General features: G+C 38.7%; 1 protein-coding gene across 1 annotated transcript; it reads right to left on the bottom strand.

Moving 5' to 3' along the window:
• Positions 1-451: 451 nt before the first annotated feature.
• wnt6b (wingless-type MMTV integration site family, member 6b) lies at positions 452-21071 on the bottom strand. The gene is made up of 4 exons (XM_065292809.2): positions 20462-21071; positions 14919-15139; positions 5307-5611; positions 452-2431 (listed from the first exon to the last, which is right to left on the bottom strand). The coding sequence occupies exons 1-4, from the start codon at positions 20539-20541 to the stop codon at positions 1970-1972; spliced, it is 1068 nt and encodes a 355-aa protein (XP_065148881.1). The 5' UTR covers positions 20542-21071; the 3' UTR covers positions 452-1969.
• Between the last annotated feature and the right edge of the window lie 402 nt (positions 21072-21473).

Below are 21473 nucleotides of genomic sequence, written 5' to 3'. Positions count from 1 at the left end.
CATGAAATAAGACACTTCAGTGTGATACAAGATCGCAGCCTGATCACACTGTCTAGACTTATTTCTGCAAAAACAACAGGCTGCCTATACATTAGCCCTTAATTAACGTACACTAAATTAATTTGAGTAATGGTATTGGCATGCACTTAATAAATGCTGAGAAACTATTTTGCTCACTATTAGTTCATCATAATGTATTAAGTTATGCTAACAAATACAACCTTATTGTAAAGTGTTACCCATTTGTTTAAGATTAATAATGTGCTTCTCTAATAGCAAATAAAATATTAAATAGAAAATCATAATTAATAATAAAGAATAACAGAAAAAATATTTTATTTTATTCATTCATGAGCAGATGTCGGACTCAGTTCCAGTCTCTTTAATTTTAATATCTGAATGAACTTCCTTTCAAATGCATTAAGGTTATAAATATAAAAATACACAAATCTGAAAGGAATAAATGCAAAATGACTTTATAAACAGTTGTTTTATGAGAAATATATATCTTTTCACATATTCCACAAGAAAGACGACCTACACATTTGAATGAAAAGTTTATAACAGGAATTGGATACTGCAATAGTCAAACCGTTTTGTTTTAATATCAAGTACATATATTTTTTAGGATCATTTAAAAAATGCATATGAGTTCACAAAATGAATTATTCCCTTATTAAGGAATTCTATTCCAGAAAGAAAGGGTGTTTGAGATGAAATGATTATTGAAATTCTCACGGCTAATCCTTAGCTGATAAAACGTAATATTTTTAAACATAATGCATGTGTGTGAGAAACTGAATATATTAAAAATGACACTGAAAAGTCCTGAAATTGCTCCATTTTTGAACATGCAGTGATTTGCTGAGCTATAGATACCACAAACATATCGAATGAGACACGTGGACAGGCCTGTGAAGAGTCCTGGTTACCACAGAAACCATATTACAATATTTGTTAACTCTCCATCAAAAGGATGGTAATGTTGAAAAATCATAATGTTAAAATTCATGTACATATACCGTATGTGGTTAATGATCAGTAGGTCTGAGCAGTGTTAGCATACTGAAAGGCATTTCATAGCATATACAATATGCAAGAACTCTTTAATCTAAGAACAAGCAACCAAAACTGAAACAAACCACTGAAAACGTGTTTTACTATAGAGGAAACTAATGAACAAGAGTGATTGGTATCAGTAGAAGTGCATTGAAGCCCTGTAGATTAAATAATAGACACATAAAAGGTTATTTTTACATTTGCTTCTCTTGCATTTGCTTACCTTTGAAAAGTTTAAGAGTGAAATGGTATGTTACTCTTTATGCTCAATAAGGTTCTCATATTCAAAGTGCTTTCGACAGCAAACGACAGGGCATAGGTTAATTCATTACAAGTAGTCATCTTATTAAAATGCTTATAAATAAGAGTCTTTGTTTTGTATCAAGATGTTCATTTTATAGAGCACTAATCAAAATATCCTTTCTTAATGCTTCAGTCTCTTCAGACAGCATATGCATGCACAGCCAATATAGGCACATGCAGAAATCATGTGACCTTGCTTCTCTTATCTCACAACATGGCTGTTGTCCCTGTGTGTTCACAGAAGTGTCTCTGTGAATCGGCTCTGTGCTCACCCCATCAGAGGATATAACCATTTATAGCAATGAACTAACAGAATATATAGGGCTGATCTAAAAAAAAAAAAAACACAGATACTCAAGAGCCCTCTTCACTTTGCTGATAGGAATTTGCAAATGTTTCGACTTCACAGCTGAAAAACCCCCAGTGGTTCTTGTTATTCAAACACTCCTACAGTCTTTTCCAAAGCCTCAGGGTTTGAAGTGTTTGCATGTCGTGCAGTACATTCTGGAGTCAATCTGGAGTCACCCTAGATACTCTTGTTTTTAGTCAGTGCTCTAGTATGACTTCCAGATTTGTTGCTTTGAACCCAGACTTCTCAGTCTCTGGATCAGTGACACAAACTCAGTTCCTTCCTAACAGAGCACTTTTTACACTGCACCACGCAACACCAGTGGAAACGGCAGAGACAGTTTTCCTCCAGAACCACAGTTTCTTGCCGATGACCCCTCTCGCAACACAGCAGGTCACATCCGCTTACGTCCAGAGCCGTGCTGTTGCACATTCGGCCCCGCGTGCCCAGAGACCCCGTCTTCCTGTTGGGCAGGCAGAAGTCCGGCGACTCTGCTAAGTAGATCAGGTCCTGCTTGTCTGGAGGTTTGATGTTTTGGCCCACCGGGATGACAGTTTTACCGTCGTTCCCACCCATCACTTTAGAGGCCCCGTTGAAGCGCTCGAGCAAGCGGTTGCCCACCTCACGGAAGTGAGGCATTTTTTTCCAGCAGGTCCGTAAAGTGCAAGAGCCAGACAGCCCGTGACACTTGCATTCAGTTCTCATATAATTCTTCACCGCCTGCAGTTCAAGACACAAAGATAGTCAAGTGAGATAAAAGGAGAAGCTATTTAGAAGGAATTTACCCTTGTCTCTTCCCTCCCTCTCTCCTCTGTAGCCTCCGGCCGTCCGAAAAGAACATGAAAACAGAGTTTCGTACAGTTCTATACCTGTTTAAATTAATATTGGATAAATACAGCGTTAACACTTTTCTCGCTTCGATTCAAAACAAGTCACTGCGGGGGTTTTAAAGAGTCGTTTTTGAGTAGTCACTGACCGAGAAAAATCTGGCAAACATCTCTATTTGCCCCCAACTCAATACCTGATTTACCTGTGATTGACCCCGTACTTTCCAAACCTAAGGCTATGACGCAGTGACCCTTGTAAGGTGAAGCACTAGAGAACAGCTAATGTGATGATTTGGCCAGTGGATGAAGATGTGTAATATGTATTATTTACTACAGGAGATTTCTGTACATCTTAAGGATACTGAATAAAATAAATAAAAATAAATGTTTTAACCCCTTAAAGTTCCAATGTACAATGGCTGAACATTGTTTTCTTTGACAGTAAAGTTCATGACATACAACGACTCAAAAACAAAAAGCTAAACATGTCACATATATCTTTGGACAGCTAAGAGATTCTTGTGATTTGAAGATACACAGCAGGTACCGCAGGTCCTTTGTTTTAATTTTTCAGGAATGCTAAGGGGATAAAAAACTCAACCTAATCTCATAAAAAAACATGTGTTTTATATGGTGGCAATTTGAATGGGAATGTTCAAAAACATATGAATATCAGGAAAAAAACACCCTTAACCCTAGCGTCACTAAGCCAAAAGCTGGTCATACTATGAATGAGATCATACAAATCATATGAATTTCGGGGCAATTTACACAGTGTTGGGGGCCTTGAAAACAGCGTTTTCGAACAATAATGGCACATTTTTTTGCAAATACACAGATCTGTGAAAACGGTGATATTATGTATATGCACATTTTTTCAATAAAGCACAATAGTATAATCATTGTCGTGTAAATGTGCCCTTAGACACCTTGTAAAATAGATAGACAAAACCGGGAAGCAAGTTAGCATTTTAACACTTCGGTTCCATTGTCAAAGTCAGTGGGTCTCATTCACTAAGCATCCGTACGCACAAATTTGTGCTTGATATTTGCGTATGAATGTTATAACGAACAAATCGTGATTCAACAAAAACGTTTGAATCAAAATGTCTTCTAAATGTATGCAAAACCTAAAATAAAACTACTCGTATGCTATAATCAATTACTCGGCTATAGGTATAATGTGTATGATAATGCTGATATATAAAATGTACATGATTATATTTTATATTATAAAATTTTCTGTATTATATATTATTATACATGATCTATATTATTAGTATATACATTAAATTATACATTATTATAGCCTACTTATTTTTTATACACATATAAAGAAGATGCGTGTAATGAAAAATCTTCATGCTTTCCTTCCTCCCTTTTTAAATCTCTATATGAAAGCGTCTGCTTAATGTCTAATGTAAACGTCATGTAATGCCAAGCCAATCACTTGATCTCCGGTCTGTTTTATTTTAGATACAGAGGCGCGTCTCTGTCATATTAATTAAATGTCATATTTGTTAATGCATCCAATACTTATTTAATGTTACTGGTGTCCTTAAAAGGTTAAAGTAGTTGTTAACAAGTTGCTACATGGGACTACAGATTTTGTCAGGGACTTTAAACGTCATCACGCATGAAGATCTTAAAAACAATTCAACATGGGCACAATTCCCAACAAACATTCATCCACAGAGTATTTCCTTTTCAGGTACCTTGATATTATATGTGTTAAATAAAGTTTGAAAGAGCTGTCAGAAGCTTGGTGGTGATAAAGTTGATGTCGAGAGACTGTGGTGTAGCTTTTTATTTCTAGTAAATGCATTTAGACTTTAAAATTCATAAAAGTTGTGTTCATCTGTGAAGATTATCTGGTTGAACAAAAACAGTGTCATAATCTTTTGTCAAACACAGAGCTTTTTTGCGATAATCCAAAAGTTTGAGGCCTACAAAAAAAGTCATCATGCAGCATTCTATTGCCATGAAATTGTGTAAAATTGTGTAGAAGTAATTGCATACAGTAGCCTTTTAAGCCTTTTTCTAACATATCTAACACAGATTTCCATTGTACAGTATTAAAAGTACATTCTGTTAAAAGTAAAAGAGAGTCAAAGAGAGTGATGTTTGAGAACTAGTCTCAACTCAGTCCGGTGTCTTCTTCAGCCTTTTGCCAAGTATAATTTCATAACATTTCCGAGCTCTTCCATGCTGGGGCTTTTGAACTGCGCCATCTGCTCATTTGAGCTTGACTATCTCTGAAGGGTTGTACAGGCAAAACAGCACACGACTGTGCTTGTAACATCCATGCATTGATGCAAAAAATCTATCTACCGTGATATCTCACCAGGAACATGAAACAACAATCATCTATCCCAAACCTGCATTCAAACATGAGGGCAACAGGTACTGACTAAGGTTTCAGTAAGTCAGCATGACCCGATGTTTATAATGCATGTCATGGTCTTGTTACAGTATGAATGAATCTGATGTATTTTATTAGAAAAAATTCTTCCTTACATTAAATAAAAATGTAGTAATTTGCTATTTTTCTCTACAGTAAACTCTCAAAAAAAAAAAAAAGGTATAGAAGTTGTCACTGTGTACAGTACTTTTTAAAAAGGTCCTGATTTAGGTACAGATTTTTTCCTCCGAGGTACCAATTTGTACCTCCGTGGTACCAATGTGTACTTTTTGAAAAGGTACTGCTCCAGAAAAAAAAGGTTTATTTAGTACATTTGTGTCAAAAACGTATTTCTTAAACAACCTACCAATCGTCCAGCTTCGTTATTGTGAAGGTCTATCAGGGTTCGAATGTCGCTCTTGCCCTTCCTCCGCCTGGCGTCCATAAACTGCTTAGATTTCTCATAGCCGAACTCCACGTCGTCCCCGCAGCCCCCCCACTCCCACTTGACTCCTTCCGTTGGGCCGATATTTGCTAAGCGAGGTGGTGGCCCTCTGCTCCGCGTGGCCTCACAGCCACACTGCAGCAGCTCCCCCATGCTGCAGGCCTGGGTCACTGCATGCGTCACACCCGCTGCGGTGATGGCGTACACGAATGCTGTTTCTCGGATGTCTGCAAAGACACAAACATCAGTGACATCAGAGAGAGAGCCTTCAACTGATGACAACCAGACTGGGTTATACTGGACTCTGATAACCACGGCACTTAAGATATCCCACAGTTGCATAGGCTATTTCTGTGGTAAGGTACACAGCTTACCCACAACCAGAGCACCATTGACAATGTCATAATATAAGTCATATAAATGTGTTACAGAGCAAATACAATAATAAGCAAAACATTCAATTTGTAATAAACTAAAATAGGGTGACGTTTGCACCTCTTACTCAACACAATCTCATGGCAACTATTTTAAAAGTGGTAATTCATATGAATTGTACAATCTCCTTCATATGTTTTAGTACAATCTGCTTTCGCCCATGAAACTGGGTTTGGGGCTTCATTATTGCTTTTTCTAATAATTGTACATACACGAAATCGCCACCCTGTAAAATACTTAAGTTTTCCTTTGAGATCGGCTTGATATGCTTGACAGTAGAGGAATTGTAAAGAATAACTTTTGTCCTGTGTAAATGCTGGACGCAGCGAGCGTGCAGTCACTCTTCAGCTCAGTGCCAATTCTATATAGCATGATTCGGTGAATGGGTTTCATTAAAGCCATTGAAATTGAATCAGTGCTCTGCAAGAGCGACACACACGAAAACACACACATGCATGGATATTAATCCCAGCTGTCCCCTCGCACACCCACTGACTTCTTTATACTGTGAAGAAGTGTGTGTGTTGTTGTGTTCTTGTGACTGTGTGTGGGCATGTGTGGTTGACAGAACCACACCTGAAGACACCTGTAGGTTTTTGAACCGAACAACAGTCCATATAAATGAACACAATGCTGTTCTCTGCATCACTGTCCAAACATGCAGTGTCCTCTAAGAATGAAGAGAACCAGCCACCCTGTGGCACACGTACAGATACTCACATGGATACTTATAAAAATTAGAAACTTCATGACCCCTACATAAAGCTCTCTGCTGGTATACTGTTAAGAGTTGTTGGACTGTTGTGCATTAGTAGATGTATGCAGGATCTGGATTCTGTTCAGGACGCCGCATGTCTGACAAGCTGAATGTGTGCTACAAAAATCGATGTCGCTGTTTGCTCATGAACAATATATAAACTTTATACGGTTTTATCGGATGCATGTGCGGTGACGCGATACGCGTCTGGTTCGAACTTACTTCCAGATTCATTTTTGTTAATGATCTGACTAGTTGCTAATCTGAATTCTTGAACAAATACCTTGTCGAAAATAACAAATATTTTGGTTTCCTAGGTAATCTATGTGTTGTTTATTTTGCTTGTTATATAAATAAAATACATTTATACCATGGTCTGTTTAAATACTCGATTCTGATTGGCTGGAAGGTGTACATTAAAACCGTTTAATGCACAGGTAGTTCCAGTCAGTTTGATTACAGTTAGAAATTAATCCGCTACTATAAACTAATTGGTAAAAAAACTTGATTTAAAAGGTTAACATAGGCTATTGTCTGGTTTCATATTTGTCAGTCAACTTTTCAAAATACATTCAGGGCTAAACTCAAAACATTCGGGGCTGAAGCCCCGGGAAAATCACCTGGCGACGCCCCTGTGCTTAAGAAGAGACGCACACAGCCACAGGTAACTCGCGCACGCATCTCTCTCTCTTTCTCTTTCTCTCTCTCTCTCCCTCGGGTCCTTCACTTTCAGTTCTCTGTCTCTCTCTTTTAATAATGAATTTGAATAAATGTGATAATTCATTTAAATAAAAGCAATACAATGGCACTACTTTATTTAAAGCAGACGGAGTGCGAGCCTTAACTTAAGAAAATGACCGTCATTTTTACCCGTCTGTTAAAAAATTACACTGTAAACATTAATTACAGCTTTAAGCAAGGTATAAGCGGAATAATCCACGGCTAGCCATGCATTAAAGGGTTTTAATACACTTCGCAGAGTGCAATAAAACGCTACGCGTCAGGTGGTTCTTCGCCTCTACGTCGTGCATTAATATCCCACAGTTGCATGGGCTATTTCTGTGGTAAGGTATACACAGCTTACCCACAACCAGAGCATCATTGACAATGTCATAATATAAGTCATATAAATGTGTTACTGAGCAAATACAATCAATCACGCTTTAATGCATGCCTAGCCGTGGATTATCCCTTACTTAAAGTACTTTGATGTTATTATTTCTTATTTATAGCCCTAGTTAAAAATTGTATCATGTAAACACCCAATAAATGAAAAAAATAAATAAAAAAATTGTGCTACTGAATGTAATCACAAACTTGTTTTATTTATTTGCTGCATGATTTGGATACGATAGACGGTTTCAGCAGTAAAAACATAAACAAGCAGCTTTCGTGGTTAACGCGTAACGCATAACTTTATACATTTTGCATTTGTATAAACGCACAAGTGCATAAAAACTTATCCTGTTTACAGTTAAAATCGATTTTGTTTCAAAGGTCACTAAAAATGAAAACTAAAGTGCAAACATTGTAAACAATACCGTTATGTAAACTACAAAAAACGCAGATTTGCAAAAACGGTCTTGCGCATGCGCATTACGTGTTCAGACATTGTGTGATGTTGACAAATACTGGCCTGGCATGCATAATACTTTTTTTATTGTTTTGTATAAACAAAGATCATTTTGACAACATTGTTGACTGTATAAACACTTCAAACTTGAAACACAAAGTATTTTTTTTTCATTTTTTAGTCCATCTTTGTAATGTACTTTAAAAGGACCCTTAAGCCAAACTTAAAATCTACTTTATACATGTATTTCCATTAAATAGTAAGTAGCTATTTCACAAAACATTTACAGTTTTAAATTATAAAAAAGATATGATATTTAAAGTAATCCAAATCAGTGACGGCTCGTGACTGCTCATCCGAGGGGCGCAAATTCAAAATAAAGGGTTTGAAGTGTCATGTGTGTTGCTTATGTTTTCAAAATATGTGTTTGTTGCCATGTGCATCACGTGTCTTGTCAAAATAAGTGCCTGCTGCACAAGCGTCAAAACCGTTTATGATAAAAGAGACGCTTACGTTCACAAAATACACGCAAGACACTCCCTTAAAAGTAAACTCTGATTACACATAAGATTATGCGAGTATCTGGCAAACGGGAGCGTCTCTTTTATCCTAAACCCTTTAGACGGGCACTTATTTTGACAAAACACGTGATGCATATAGGATCTCTCGATGCACAGAACACATTACGAACCACACACATCACGGGCTACATACATGTTGTGACGAACTTCGCATCGAGCGCCCTCGAAAAAAGAAGTCACCGGCCACCACTGATACAAATGTATTAAGATGCTCTGTGTGAATGTTTATGAAACATTTATAGGTACACTCTTAAAAAAAAATGCTAAATAGCACTTAAACTGGTTCACTGGCTCGTAATCATAGGGGAACCATTTTATGTGCTATATAGCACCTATGTAGCACCTGTGTAGAACCATAATATTCTATATAGAACCATATCTGGTGCTATAGTGGTGCTATTTCACCCCCTGGATGGTTCTTTATAGGTGCTATATAAAGCCCTAAAAATGGTTCCCCTGTGATTAAGAGCTTTTAGTGCTATTTAGCACAATTCTGTACTCTATTAAGTGTAATGTGATGAACTACCTGTTTTCAGGTGCTTAACACCTGTGTGACTTCAACTACTGTCAGCATTTTTCAAATGGCATTTGTGCACCCGCTATAGGCCTCTCCACGAAGGGCCCTTCCAAAAGTCTTTTATTGAAATTTACATGCCATGGTCACTTCAAGTTCTGTTTGTGATCACGTGGTCTTGGGTTATGAGTTGCCGCGATGCATTTTGAAGAAAAAATAGTGAGGGGATTTGACTTTACACACAAATCTAAGTAGAATTATTCAGTTTATTTTTATTTTAATATAATACCCAATAATGATCTGAGGTTAAAAGTAAGTAAAGACTTTGTAATAAAGCGATTAATAGTATCTGCTGTGTTTATTAACTAGCTGTATCTACTTTTAAAGCAAAGCAAAACAAATCAGTTTGAAATAAGACAAACATAAACAACATTTGATAAGAAATATTACAAATAATATTTGCAAAAACTAAATCCATGCGCACATGCATCGTTGTCAAGGTAACATTGGCCTGACTCAAACATGAGATGATAAATCCCCTACACCATTCAAAGAGCTCACTTTAAGGACTTTGATTGGCCTAGGGCATAGGGATGCTCACTTCTGTTTGATGCCCTTTCCAAAAGTAAAGTATACACATTACTGTATATACTTATTTGAGCTGATGTAATGTACATCAAATCATATCATCACTTATATCTAACCAGTCCTTACCAGGTGAGAGATAACACCAGTTAAAGCCAGTCATGGTGCTAGAGATAGATTCCACAATTAGGTGAGTGGTGATTTTATAAGTAAGTGAAGATGCAAAGTGTTCGAAACCAAGTGAGACCTATCATGATCAGACAATATTTTGTAAACAATGTAATGTCCTACATTTGAACTATTACATAGACAAAATTGGCCCCTTTAGATCCACTGTAATCTAATCCAATACATTCATAAAACAGAGGCTGTCATGACAGACGGAGGGTAAAATTCACTTGATTTCACCTCCCTCTCTTATTTTTTTCTCCAAGACACAAATTCCAAACAAATTTTGTGCAGCTGTCTGTGTCCGGGCCTGCCTGGGAAAGAGAGCAAGAACTTAATGCCAGAAGGGGCTTCTGTAAGAATTAGCAAATATTTTTTTAATACTCAATCTTTAAGTCAATGAAGCATAGGGCTACAGGATGAAAAGAGATGTGAAGGTAGAGTCCCTCCAGTGCTGACGGGCGGGAATAATTTTGATTGATTTATTTTGCCACCATGTGCTGTCTGCATGCAGAGATGGTTGAGACAATCTCTGACTGCACGGATCTTGTTGCATACCTGGGATCCACTTTTGTCAACTCGAGGCAACCGCATAAATTCACACACCCGTGCACATGATTGGATACTGAGTTATTCTCAAATAAGGACAACATGGTTAGTTTTGTGAGTAGAGGAGAAGCATTAAGGCAGGGCTGACTGCCGCTTTAAACGATAACACGTATTTAAACAGTTCTTCATGCTGAGAACACAGACCTCTGACCTGTTCCAACAGCGGGCTTGGAGATAGAAAGTTTTGGAACGGCATTAAAGAGTGCTGCCTTTACGGGCGTGAAACAAGATTAAGTAGATTCAAATAAGTGCGCATATAATCTTAATGCTTGCAAAAATGGTCTGCCTCCGGGCTCGGGCTTGGAGATGTATTGTAGCGTTGTCTGTTATCTGACACAAGCGCACCATTCTGTCTTTCACTTCATTATCTTTAACTTTTATCAAAAGCACACACACACACACACACACACACACACACACTTACATGCTGAGTTCAAATGTGAGTTCACGATCGCTACGACCAGAATACTGAAGATACCAAACACATCTGCTGAACAAATGGTCGATGTGAAGAAAACAAGAATGTAATTTTTTAATAGCAACTCAACCTCTATATACAGTCTGATATACTTGTGAATAGCAAATTGTGAATTGGTTACTTGATTATCAATTTCATTATAAACTTATTTCTGTTATTACAAACCTGCTAAATTGAATTTAGTCTGTTTACTGTATGTGTGCAAGTTTGGTCTATATTTCCGATTCAAATTTTAGACTCAAAACCCTCTAAAGGGGATCGCACACCAGCCGCGCCGCGCAGCGCCGCGTCGCGTCGCGCCTAGCAGAACTCGGAGGTATTGTAAACCGGAAGTGGACATTAAATAGCGCAAGCTTCGTCAGATAGCGTCTACTTCAAAATGCAAAATATACGTTAGCAGCCAATGTTAATCCTTAATGATTTGGGGCAAATATGATGTTATTTAATGTTAAGCTATGTGAGTGGCGCTGTGTGGCGCGACAGGGATTTGAACAACTTCCTAGTCACAGCTGGGCGGCGCGGACAGGCGCCACCTGGCGGCGCCGGTGTGCGTACACTCATAGAAAACAATGTGTTCAGTTGATTTAGAACGGCGCGGCGCTGAGCGGCGCGGCCGGTGTGCGATCCCCTTTAGTGTCTGCATGTTTTCTTGAATGATCATTTTTTTCAGGCTCTTAAGTTTAGGTTTAGCAATTTCACTTTAATTGCAATGAAAAAGGACTTAGTCATGCCTTATTTTCACAAATTTTACTTTAGTTATTTCATTGGTAGGAGACATATCATGTAAATCTGACTTTTTTCATGTTTAAGTGTTATAATTGGGTATCCAGTGCTTCTATTAAATGTGAAAGAGAACAACCCAGCAAGTTAAAGGTACACTCCACTTTTTATTTCCCAGCTCTTCTAGAGTTTAACATCTGAGGTATACCATTTTGGAATCCATTTAGCCGATCTCAGGGTCTGGCGGTACCCTTTTTTTAGCATAGCTTAGCATAATTCATTGAATCTGATTAGACCATTAGCATCACCTTTAAACATATCTAAAGAGTTTCGATATTTATCAAATTTAAAACTTGACTCTTCCGTAGTTACATCGTGTACTAAGAACAAACAAAAATTAAAAGTTGTGATTTTTCTAGGCCAATATGACTAGGAACTATACTCTCATTCTGGCGTAATAATCAAGGACTTTGCTGCTGTAACATGGCTGCAGCAGGCGCAATAATATTACACAGTGCCCAAAATCGGCTAAATAGATACCAAAACAGGAAAATTCAATTGTTTAACTCTAGGGGAGCTGGAAGATAAGCCTATTTTCAAAAATTGGCAAATCATTCTCTGCAAGCATATAAAAAACAGGTAATTGAAACTTGGCTTCCCTTGTGATGTCAGAAGGGGATCTTATTATAATAATACCACCCCTTAATCTGCAATTTTCCAACCACGGCAATGCCATTTAGTGCAGAGAGAGAGAAAATAATTTACAGCACAATTGAGTTTCAATTATAACAGATCATCATTATGGCGATTAGTGTTTGAATTTCTTCAGCTCATTTGCATTTATGTCCCCTTGTGTCTTGTGAAATGTCCCCTTTTGCATATTTGACTGTCTTTCACTGCAAAACCCTCTAAGTAGCTGCAAGGCTCAAATGTAAAAACTCAGTAACTGAAATCTAATCTACTGGTATGTTTGCCATCCATGCAATTCTTCAGTGCACCTGGAGGACTTTCTGAATGGCCTGATGTTGGATTTAGGCAGATCTTAAGGGAAAGTATATGAAAGTATGTTGAGAGCATTTGGTTAATATCATTGTGGCATTTAGTTGCTTTTGCATTTGAGCTCTTATATAAATTGCTGACCTACTGTATAGAGCAATACAACTTATGTTGTACTTATGTAACAATACTCGCAGGAAAAAAATTATACAGAGAGACAAACTTAGGCCAAAGGTCTTCATAAGCTCTCCCTTTCACCTTAGTGGTGTCTAAGTCAGACAATTAAATGAGATATTGCATAGATTGGCACTTTTCTTATCATTCTAATATCTGTACCCAAGGGGTAACGTGAGTAACCCGTGTACAGCAGACAATGCACCATCACAATGATTGACGCAAGAGTTCTCGACACCAAAAATAATGAGGCGCATTCCTGAGGCAGCAGGTCGAATTACGCACCCACTGCAGCCTTATCATTTCTGGGTTGTCTAATTGACCGCATATTGTCTCTGAGCAGTTTTATCGACTTAATTACAACCTCAGAGACAATGTGTATAAGCAGCCGGCAGCATTTCCAGCGAATTCTGGCATTAAAAGGCCACTCCCCTGGGCCAAGAAAACAATCTCTGGTTTACATGTTTGAATAGGGGAAGAAAATAGCCCCCAGTTATTAAGCAATGAAAGAAATATGTGAGACACTCGGTACAACCCTGTTGCACGGTACAGGAAGTGAACCTGCCTTAGCACGGCTCTCAGTCCTGACACATGGTCATTAGAGTCGAGACTCACGGTAATTGTGGTAAATGCTTGAAAACAGAAGAGCACTTAAGCCTCACCTATAGACACATAGGAATTTATGATTAATTTCCATTTTCTTAGGCAGCCTCCAGTGCTCGGTCTCAGATAGGTCGATGCAGACAGAGGAATCATGTTGCAATCCGTGTGTGAACACGTCCACACTGGAGGCCAAATCCTGAACTCAGCTTCAGACCTGAGTATGACAAGCCTGCATCTCTCTATATCAATGTGATATGGGCGCATTTCAAGACTGGTGAATTTAAGGGAAATGTTTTACTGACCATCTATACAGGTGGCTCTGGGCAGAGTATGGGGAGCCAAAACGATGCCCTCTACTGGTGAAAACCAACGAAACACAGCAAAGCAGGACAACATGCAGAATTCAAAATTTACATCTAAAACTTGCATCATCTTTCATTTATTTGCTAATGCATTGTTTAAGATAAAGACTAATGTACAGTAAGTAGTTGCATCTGTTAATTCTTTTATATATAAAAAAATTATACTATTGTATTATTAAAAATCATGTTTACTGACATCCTGTCATATCATCAGCATTAATGATGGGATTATCTGAAGTGAGGTGTCATGTTAAGATCACAAGACTTAATACTTATCGTTGCTTACTCTACTATAATCAAGTATTATAGTAAGTCTGACTGTCAATAGTGCATTTCTACAATGGCTTTAGTTACCAAAAACTATTGCTTTTGAACAATGCTCTATCCACAGTGCAAGTGCATGTCCAAGACGACAATGATACTGACCAGCCCAACATAAAACATCTTCACAAAAGAATGTTGTGTTCTTTGGTGGACTCTTTGGATAGCTTGTCAGGTAGTTTGGGTAGTTCATCAGATCTTTTTAAGAAAATGTTTACAAAATATCATATAATGACAGTTACTTTAGCATCCACACCTTTGTTGTGGGCTACAGTAATGGCCTTTAATGAACAAGTTTATCAAATGTAGGGTAGGGTGGAGGTGAACCCTAAAAGAAAAGCTTAATAATTGTAGAGGCTACATTAGTTTATTACTCTTCAAAGGACTAAAAAAATGTGGCAGATCAAGGCAATTTGGGGAACATTTTTAGAGAGCAATTTAACACAGAAGAAAGCCACTGAAGTGAAAAAAAAAATACAACCGCTGTCCTTGTTCTCTCCTGAACTTGGATCAAACATGTCGAAATGAGGGCACAGGTCTCTGGGTCTGAGGGCCAAAGTTCATACCCTCAGAGAGACGTTGATGACCCATAATCGAGACATAGATTGATTAAGTTTGAGAGAGTGGATTCTTTCACTCAGTCAGGACAAAGACTCACCTTGCTGGAGGACTTTGCCAAAGTACTTGTTCTGGCTGGTACAGTTCCAGCGTCGAAAGCGAAACTGGTATTGGCATTCTCGCACACCCAGCTTTGCACCCTTAGCAACTTCGTTTACGATCTCCGGCTGGTTCTGGCATAGCTCGGCCTGCTTGCCCGCCAGGCGTTTTGTCTTCCTGCAGATGCTGTTTGGGTCCATAACCAACGGACTCCCCACTGCCCTAAGACAGACAAAATGAAACGTTTCATCAGATGACTCATTTGAACCACACAAAGTATCAGAAGACAAAGTGCGATTATCTTTGCAAACTGCGCGGCACGCGAACCACTTTACATGATGTAAAGCGTTATAAATTTAACGTTTGGTGAGGTTCACTTTAAGGTCTAAGCAGATCCTCGTTCATTTAAGGTTTTTCCTCAGTTTGAAGTGTACACGTTGTTCCTAGCAAATGACAAAGAAAATATACAGAAAAAAGACAACTACTTGAGTCAGACACACTATAATGTCGGCGGTAATCGTATTACCCCCTTTGATAATAAACAGATAACGTTTAAAGAAAAATGCTGCATCTTAATTGCTCGGTTTCGTCAACAGCGATGACAGATGTGTGTTTACACTTGAATAAATTGTTTATTTCAACCGCTAATGGGAAAGGAGGTCTGGGGTCCAGAGCATGGAGGGCTCTGCCAGAGCTTCCCGTGACAGTCGCTATGACGTAATGTGAGAAAGCCACAATCCTCTGATTCTTTCTTTTTAATAACTCTCGCTATATCGAAGGAAAGTTCAGCGGCCGTGATCCGTGCAGCTGAAGTCGGTTTTTATCATTACGTTGCCGTCTGGGGGAGCAGATCTTTGTGAGAATACCTCATTGCTTTTCATTCACCCCTGTCAAAGCTAATCTTTCAGTCTAATAACATTCATCTGCCGTGCGAGTTTGTTTTAAAAAGTCAAACTAACGCTCCTGCCAGTCGCCTTCCATGGCGGTCCGATAAGAAATATGAGAGGGGAGATAACAGGCTTTACAAGTGATGCATCCCATCTTGATAGGCCTAATATTTCATTTGCATACGTCTGTTCAACAGAGGTTTTAAGATGCTCTGCAGCGTGCGTTTGTTTCAGACTCCTTTCATTTCCACATTGCAGAATGGGATATCCTATAGCTAATGTTTTGCAGTGGCAGAGAGTGGAAGTTTTACTATTAGTAAGCTGATACGAAACACTACCGCCATATATTATCTTTACATTTATGCATTTGTCAAATGCTTTAATACACTTTACCTGAGATTGAACCCATTAGCTTTTGCTCTGCTAAAATACTCTACTAGTTGAGCTACAGGAACATTGTACAGTATTATACACTGTCAGAAAAAAGGTACCGAACTGTACCTTTGTTGCTGGGGTGGTACCCCAAGGTACCGTTTTGTACCTTTACAGGTATATAAACATAATACAATGTTGTACCTTTTGAGGTACATTACTGTTCCTTAAGGATCTATTGTGTACCTTTAAAGGTACAGTTAACTGTTTTGTACCCCTAAAATTTAACTGGTACAACATTGTTCCTTAAGGTGCACAATTGGTCCTTATGGTATAATATTGTACCACATAAGGTACAACATTTCAATGTGTTGTACACCCCTTAAAGGTACAAAAGATACCATATTTGAAAACCATGAATCCGCACTCTCTCGCTAATCTCAAAGTATTGCAGTACCCTTATTTGCTGGTAAGTGCCCCCCCAAACTCCACCCATTTTTTTATATTGATTGACAAATGCATCACTGCTCAAACTAGGCAGAACTTGTGGGTAATGTAATAGTGGCTGACCTATGCCGATCCAGAAAACATATTGCTTACATTTGCATCCACCAATGTGGATAAAATCGGTCACATTGATGATAGCACTTTCTATCTATCCTATCCTTAAAATTTTAATTTGGGTTCGGCAGGTGGTCCACAGGTTGACCAGCCCGCCAATAAAAATGACTACCATTGTTTCCATGATGACAGAAAGAGGTTGATAACATTGCATTGATGTCTCTATTATAAACTCCAACAGATGTGGATCTTAGATACACCCCTACATGTATGCAACTATGATGTGCAGATATAATGTTTACAGACCGCCTGCTCTCCTGCAGTCTTTGATTATCTACAAACCCTTGACCTTCTCAGTCCCAGGATCAGGTCTCAAATAATGGAACCACATTTTACAGCAGGAGGTGTAGACTCGTAAAAATGCAAGACTCTATCTTTCCAAATCCTATTTTACTGTCAGAAGGGATGAGGCCAAGCACTGAAGAAAAGTATCATTAAAGTGGTCATAATATGGTTTGGGTGATATAGAGAAGAAGGTATTTGACTGTGTCTGATCAACAATCGCTTTCTTAATCGAAACCAGCCAGAGTCAAAGACATAATAGCAGACAATAGCAGACAAAGAAAAGTCGATGCTGATGTTGTGCTGACTAATCTAACATCATTTTTGCCATATCTCATGCAATGATTCATGTAAAATTTCCGTTGGGGGACACTGATCCTAGGTCAGCTCATGAGGATGATATCTAACCAAGCAACTACACAAAAGAGAATGCCACTCTTTCCTCCTTTATCTAGTGAGACTCTTAAATACGATAAGAGAGAGATGGGGCCCAATCATAACATGGAAAAGGATGTACCCAAGTCATGCAATCAGGAATATCCAAAAACACAGCCACACCATGATGTACGAGCAAGATAATACTGACGGGGAACAGGGGGAAACTGTGATTAAGAGAAGTTATCCAAATAATCAGTGCGAACATACGCATGCACATTTATCTTTTTTTTGTCCCGTAGAGACCTCAGGTTACATTATGAATTGCATGGTTACAGATAAGTCTCTTTGCTTTTTTTTCACTTCGTAAAGAGCGAAATTCATCCCTACTTAATCCCTCAAGTATGCTGGATATGAAGTCAATCACGACAGGGCTGGAACAGCACAGAGTGGCTCGGGTTCACTTCTGTGGTGCGTGGCGCTGAGCCATGGCACAATCTCATTTTGGAGCGCCGCACTAAATCAAGTGAGTGAAACCTCAGCGGTGCGCGACTCTATCACGGCGACCCTGTCTGTCACATGCAGGCGAAGACAGGAGAGGGACAGAACCAGGGACAAGAAACCTCTCCCTGAACGTCTGGAGCACGGTGGACGCAGACACAAGCTTGGAGGTGCGTGGCCGGACCAGCCAAGCGGTTGTCATCCATTCGTTATCTGATCCATCTCTCAAGGCCTCTTGATTGGATATCTCTCCATTCTCCAAATGAGATTCACTTCTCCCAGACTCTGTGCGAACATTTGACATTGTGTAGTCTGGGACACACTCGTATAAGTTACATCGGTTAGGTTGATGAAGACATTTGTGAGTGAGAATGACAGGGGTGCACTGCACACACACACAGAGGTCACATTTTAAAATGTTACCTTGTTAAATTGATATTTATGCACGACCCCATGGGTTTTCAAACCATTCATTGACATTTATGCATTTGGCAGGCACTTGTATCCAAAGCAACCATTCAGGCTATACATTTTATCAGTATGTGTGTTCCAATGGGTTCGAACCCATGACCTTTGCATTGTTAATTCCTTTCCAGAATTGCACATTTTGAATGTCTAACTTATTTGACACACCCAAGTCATGGAGTTTTTCAATAAGCAAATGATGTGTTAATTCAGGTGTGTTAAATATGACAGACATCAGAATGCAGAACAAGAGAGGCTTTTAAAAGCCCGGGGTGTAACTTAATGTTGGTTAATTTAGGCACATTATACAATACACTATACAGCATACAGTATTTTCTTCAAGCTCAATAAGTAGAGCATTAAGTAGCAGTGTTAAAGGTCACAAGTTCGATTCCAGTCGAAACATACTGATGTGTAACTTGAATACAATGTAAGTCACTTTGGATAAAAGCATCTTATAAAAAGCATATATGTAAAATAACATTACAGTACAAGTATGGCAGCACACAAACATGCTGTACACTAATAATATAAGCAGTGTATGCAGATTTGTTGCAGGTGGGATTTCGCACACACACACACACACACACGGTTGAAGGTGGATGAGAGGTCACAATAGGCGTTTAAAAGCTAAAATGTCCAAAGCTAAAACAGACTGTCTTTTAATAAATACAGTTCAAATTAAATGGAAATGACACAAAGTTGCCTGAGAGTCTCACACAGATGCACACATTAAAGGGAAAGGGTACGGCGCGTGCACAGACACACCTGTCCGACAGACTGCTGGCGGGCTGCCAGGCCATGACCCCAAAGCCTCTCTTCCTCAAGCACTCAGCTCTCAGCCCTGAATCAGAGCACAATCAGAGTCCTGAGAGCCAGTTTATCTCCCTCTGTTTCATCTCCTCTCAGCCTCACCATGTGAATGGCCCGACGTCTGTCAGAGCCCCCCGGCTCATCCCAGCAACAGACGAGAGGTTTGTGATGGCATGCCTCGTGCCCCAAAGAAAGCATCATTGTCTTTTGGATTTTTTTGGCTCCCAGGTGTATCAGCGCGTATGTGTGTGCATGAGGGGAGCTTTGGGAAAACAGCGTGCTGACCTTGTGGATACAAATGAGGTGAAAATTTGGAAATGGGAGAAGGTAAACAACCCCCTTGTTAAAGGTAATTTGGCTTTAATTGGATTGCCACTGTTTATCAAACAATCTGAGGCTTGTCAAACTCGTGCATTTCACAGTGTTAAGCAAAAGCGACGTTTATGATGACACCCACAGCCTGGAGGTCCACCTCAAATTCCAACTCTGACCCCCAATGTTTCTACCTTTGAAACTTTAGCTTAACCCTTGGTAAACTTCCCATAATGAAAACCAGCACTGATAATGTACTAGAATAATAGTTATATATAATTGGCATTGCGATAAGCTAAATGTGTGTGCCCAGATTTCAATTTGAACAATTAAAGTGAGCCTTTATATTTTTTTCTAAAACACCATTTAAAAACAGATGCACCATTATAAAAAATAACCATGGCTTTATTATAATAAAAGTGCCATGTAACCATATTTTGATTTTGGCTGATTGATTACCATAGTTCAGATTTGTGTAAGCATAGTTTTACTGAAAATAACACGGTTAAACTAGGCTATATATTTTCTGTAGTGTGACATCGGTACATTGTGGTTACATGGTTTAATTAAAAATACCACAGTATGATTACTGTTATTAAATCATGGTTCATTTTCGTTAGGGTATTAGCCAGTTATATTATTAAATACAGTATATAAATGAAATATATCACACACATCATTCCTGTGAATAACTCTTATTGCATTTTAATTTCCTGAACAGTATTTAGTGGAAATTTATGGTTAAATAGTTCACATGGGCGTTCGCGCATTATTTTTACATATCTGATGTCCCGGACAGTTTTATGATAGTCAATCTTATTCATAGGAAAATCTGACATATATTTTCCTACTCTATGACACAAAGTTCCCACTGATCAGAGCTGTAAATAGATATCACTCCTGATGTATCACTTACCACCAGAGCCCGATGATATTGACCGGACAAAGCAGAATAAAGAAGAGGGCAAGTTGCGTTCTGGAAAGTGGGATCGACATGGTGAGATGCCTTTCAAAGTAAAACCAAAAAAATAAGTAAAATAAAACAATTAACTAGTCCAAGGATGAGGATGGCTTGTCCTGCGAGAAACTTTGTAAATTTGTAAGATTCAGCACCCCTAAACGATAAAGCGCATCATCATCTGTGAGGAGGGTCGCAAAATCCGCTTGGACAGGAGTCAGCAGTTTCAATCTTTGAGAACTTCATTCAACCAGATAAAACAATCCAATAACGCGGCGATTTCAGTCCTGCAGAAGAACATTTATCCTGAGGTTGATGGAATGCGGTCAGACCTTCTAAACTAATGAAACAGTTTGGCTTTAGGAATGCAAAAATCCCGTTTTTCTTTTAACTACTAACTGTTCCTTTGAATGCCATGTGTTGAACCTGTGCGCGCGCTCCCGGGCTCCTCCGAGTGCTCATGATGTTCCACGCAGGTAGAAGACGCTTCATGCTTTTTCCCAGCCTTCTGCTGTAAGACACAGCTTATCAGGCACTCAGTGACGCCGCCCGGGGCTTGAGTGAGGAACCTTGTCATACAGGAATAAAGGTTATAATTTACCTCTGCCACATGATCAGGTAGTTCACAGCACATCTTGAATGATGTATGTTAAGCGGTTTATTTGGGATAATTGTTTGTTTGTAAAGCCCGCCTTTGAGATTGAGAGAGAATGAATTGTGAAGTATTGAACTAGCCATGCACTCTGAAAAAAAGCGTTTCCAAACAGAACAAAAAAACATCCTTATTATGATGAGATGCTTTAAGATTCATAAAAAGCATTCACTGTTTATGATGGGCCTAAACTAATATACTAACAATCCAAATTTGAAGGACATGCAGAAAATAACAAGAACTGTATAAAACACTGTACTATTAAAAATTATTTCTGCACCTAACCAAATCCCTTTTGGATACATATGTTGTTTTTAA

This window comes from Paramisgurnus dabryanus, chromosome 15, assembly GCF_030506205.2.
Source record: "Paramisgurnus dabryanus chromosome 15, PD_genome_1.1, whole genome shotgun sequence".
Taxonomy (NCBI): Eukaryota; Metazoa; Chordata; class Actinopteri; order Cypriniformes; family Cobitidae; genus Paramisgurnus; species Paramisgurnus dabryanus.
This window is presented reverse-complemented; position numbering and strand designations above follow the sequence as displayed.

Bases quoted from the DNA above. Each gene is read 5' to 3' on its own strand.
- wnt6b (XM_065292809.2), bottom strand. From the start codon at position 20,541: ATGTCGATCCCACTTTCCAGAACGCAACTTGCCCTCTTCTTTATTCTG. The intron at 15,140-20,461 runs GTAAGTGATACA...TGTCTGTCTTAG, and splicing joins AATATCATCGGGCTCTGGTG to GGCAGTGGGGAGTCCGTTGG. The intron at 5,612-14,918 runs GTGAGTCTTTGT...GTGTCTTTGCAG, and splicing joins TGGCAAAGTCCTCCAGCAAG to ACATCCGAGAAACAGCATTC.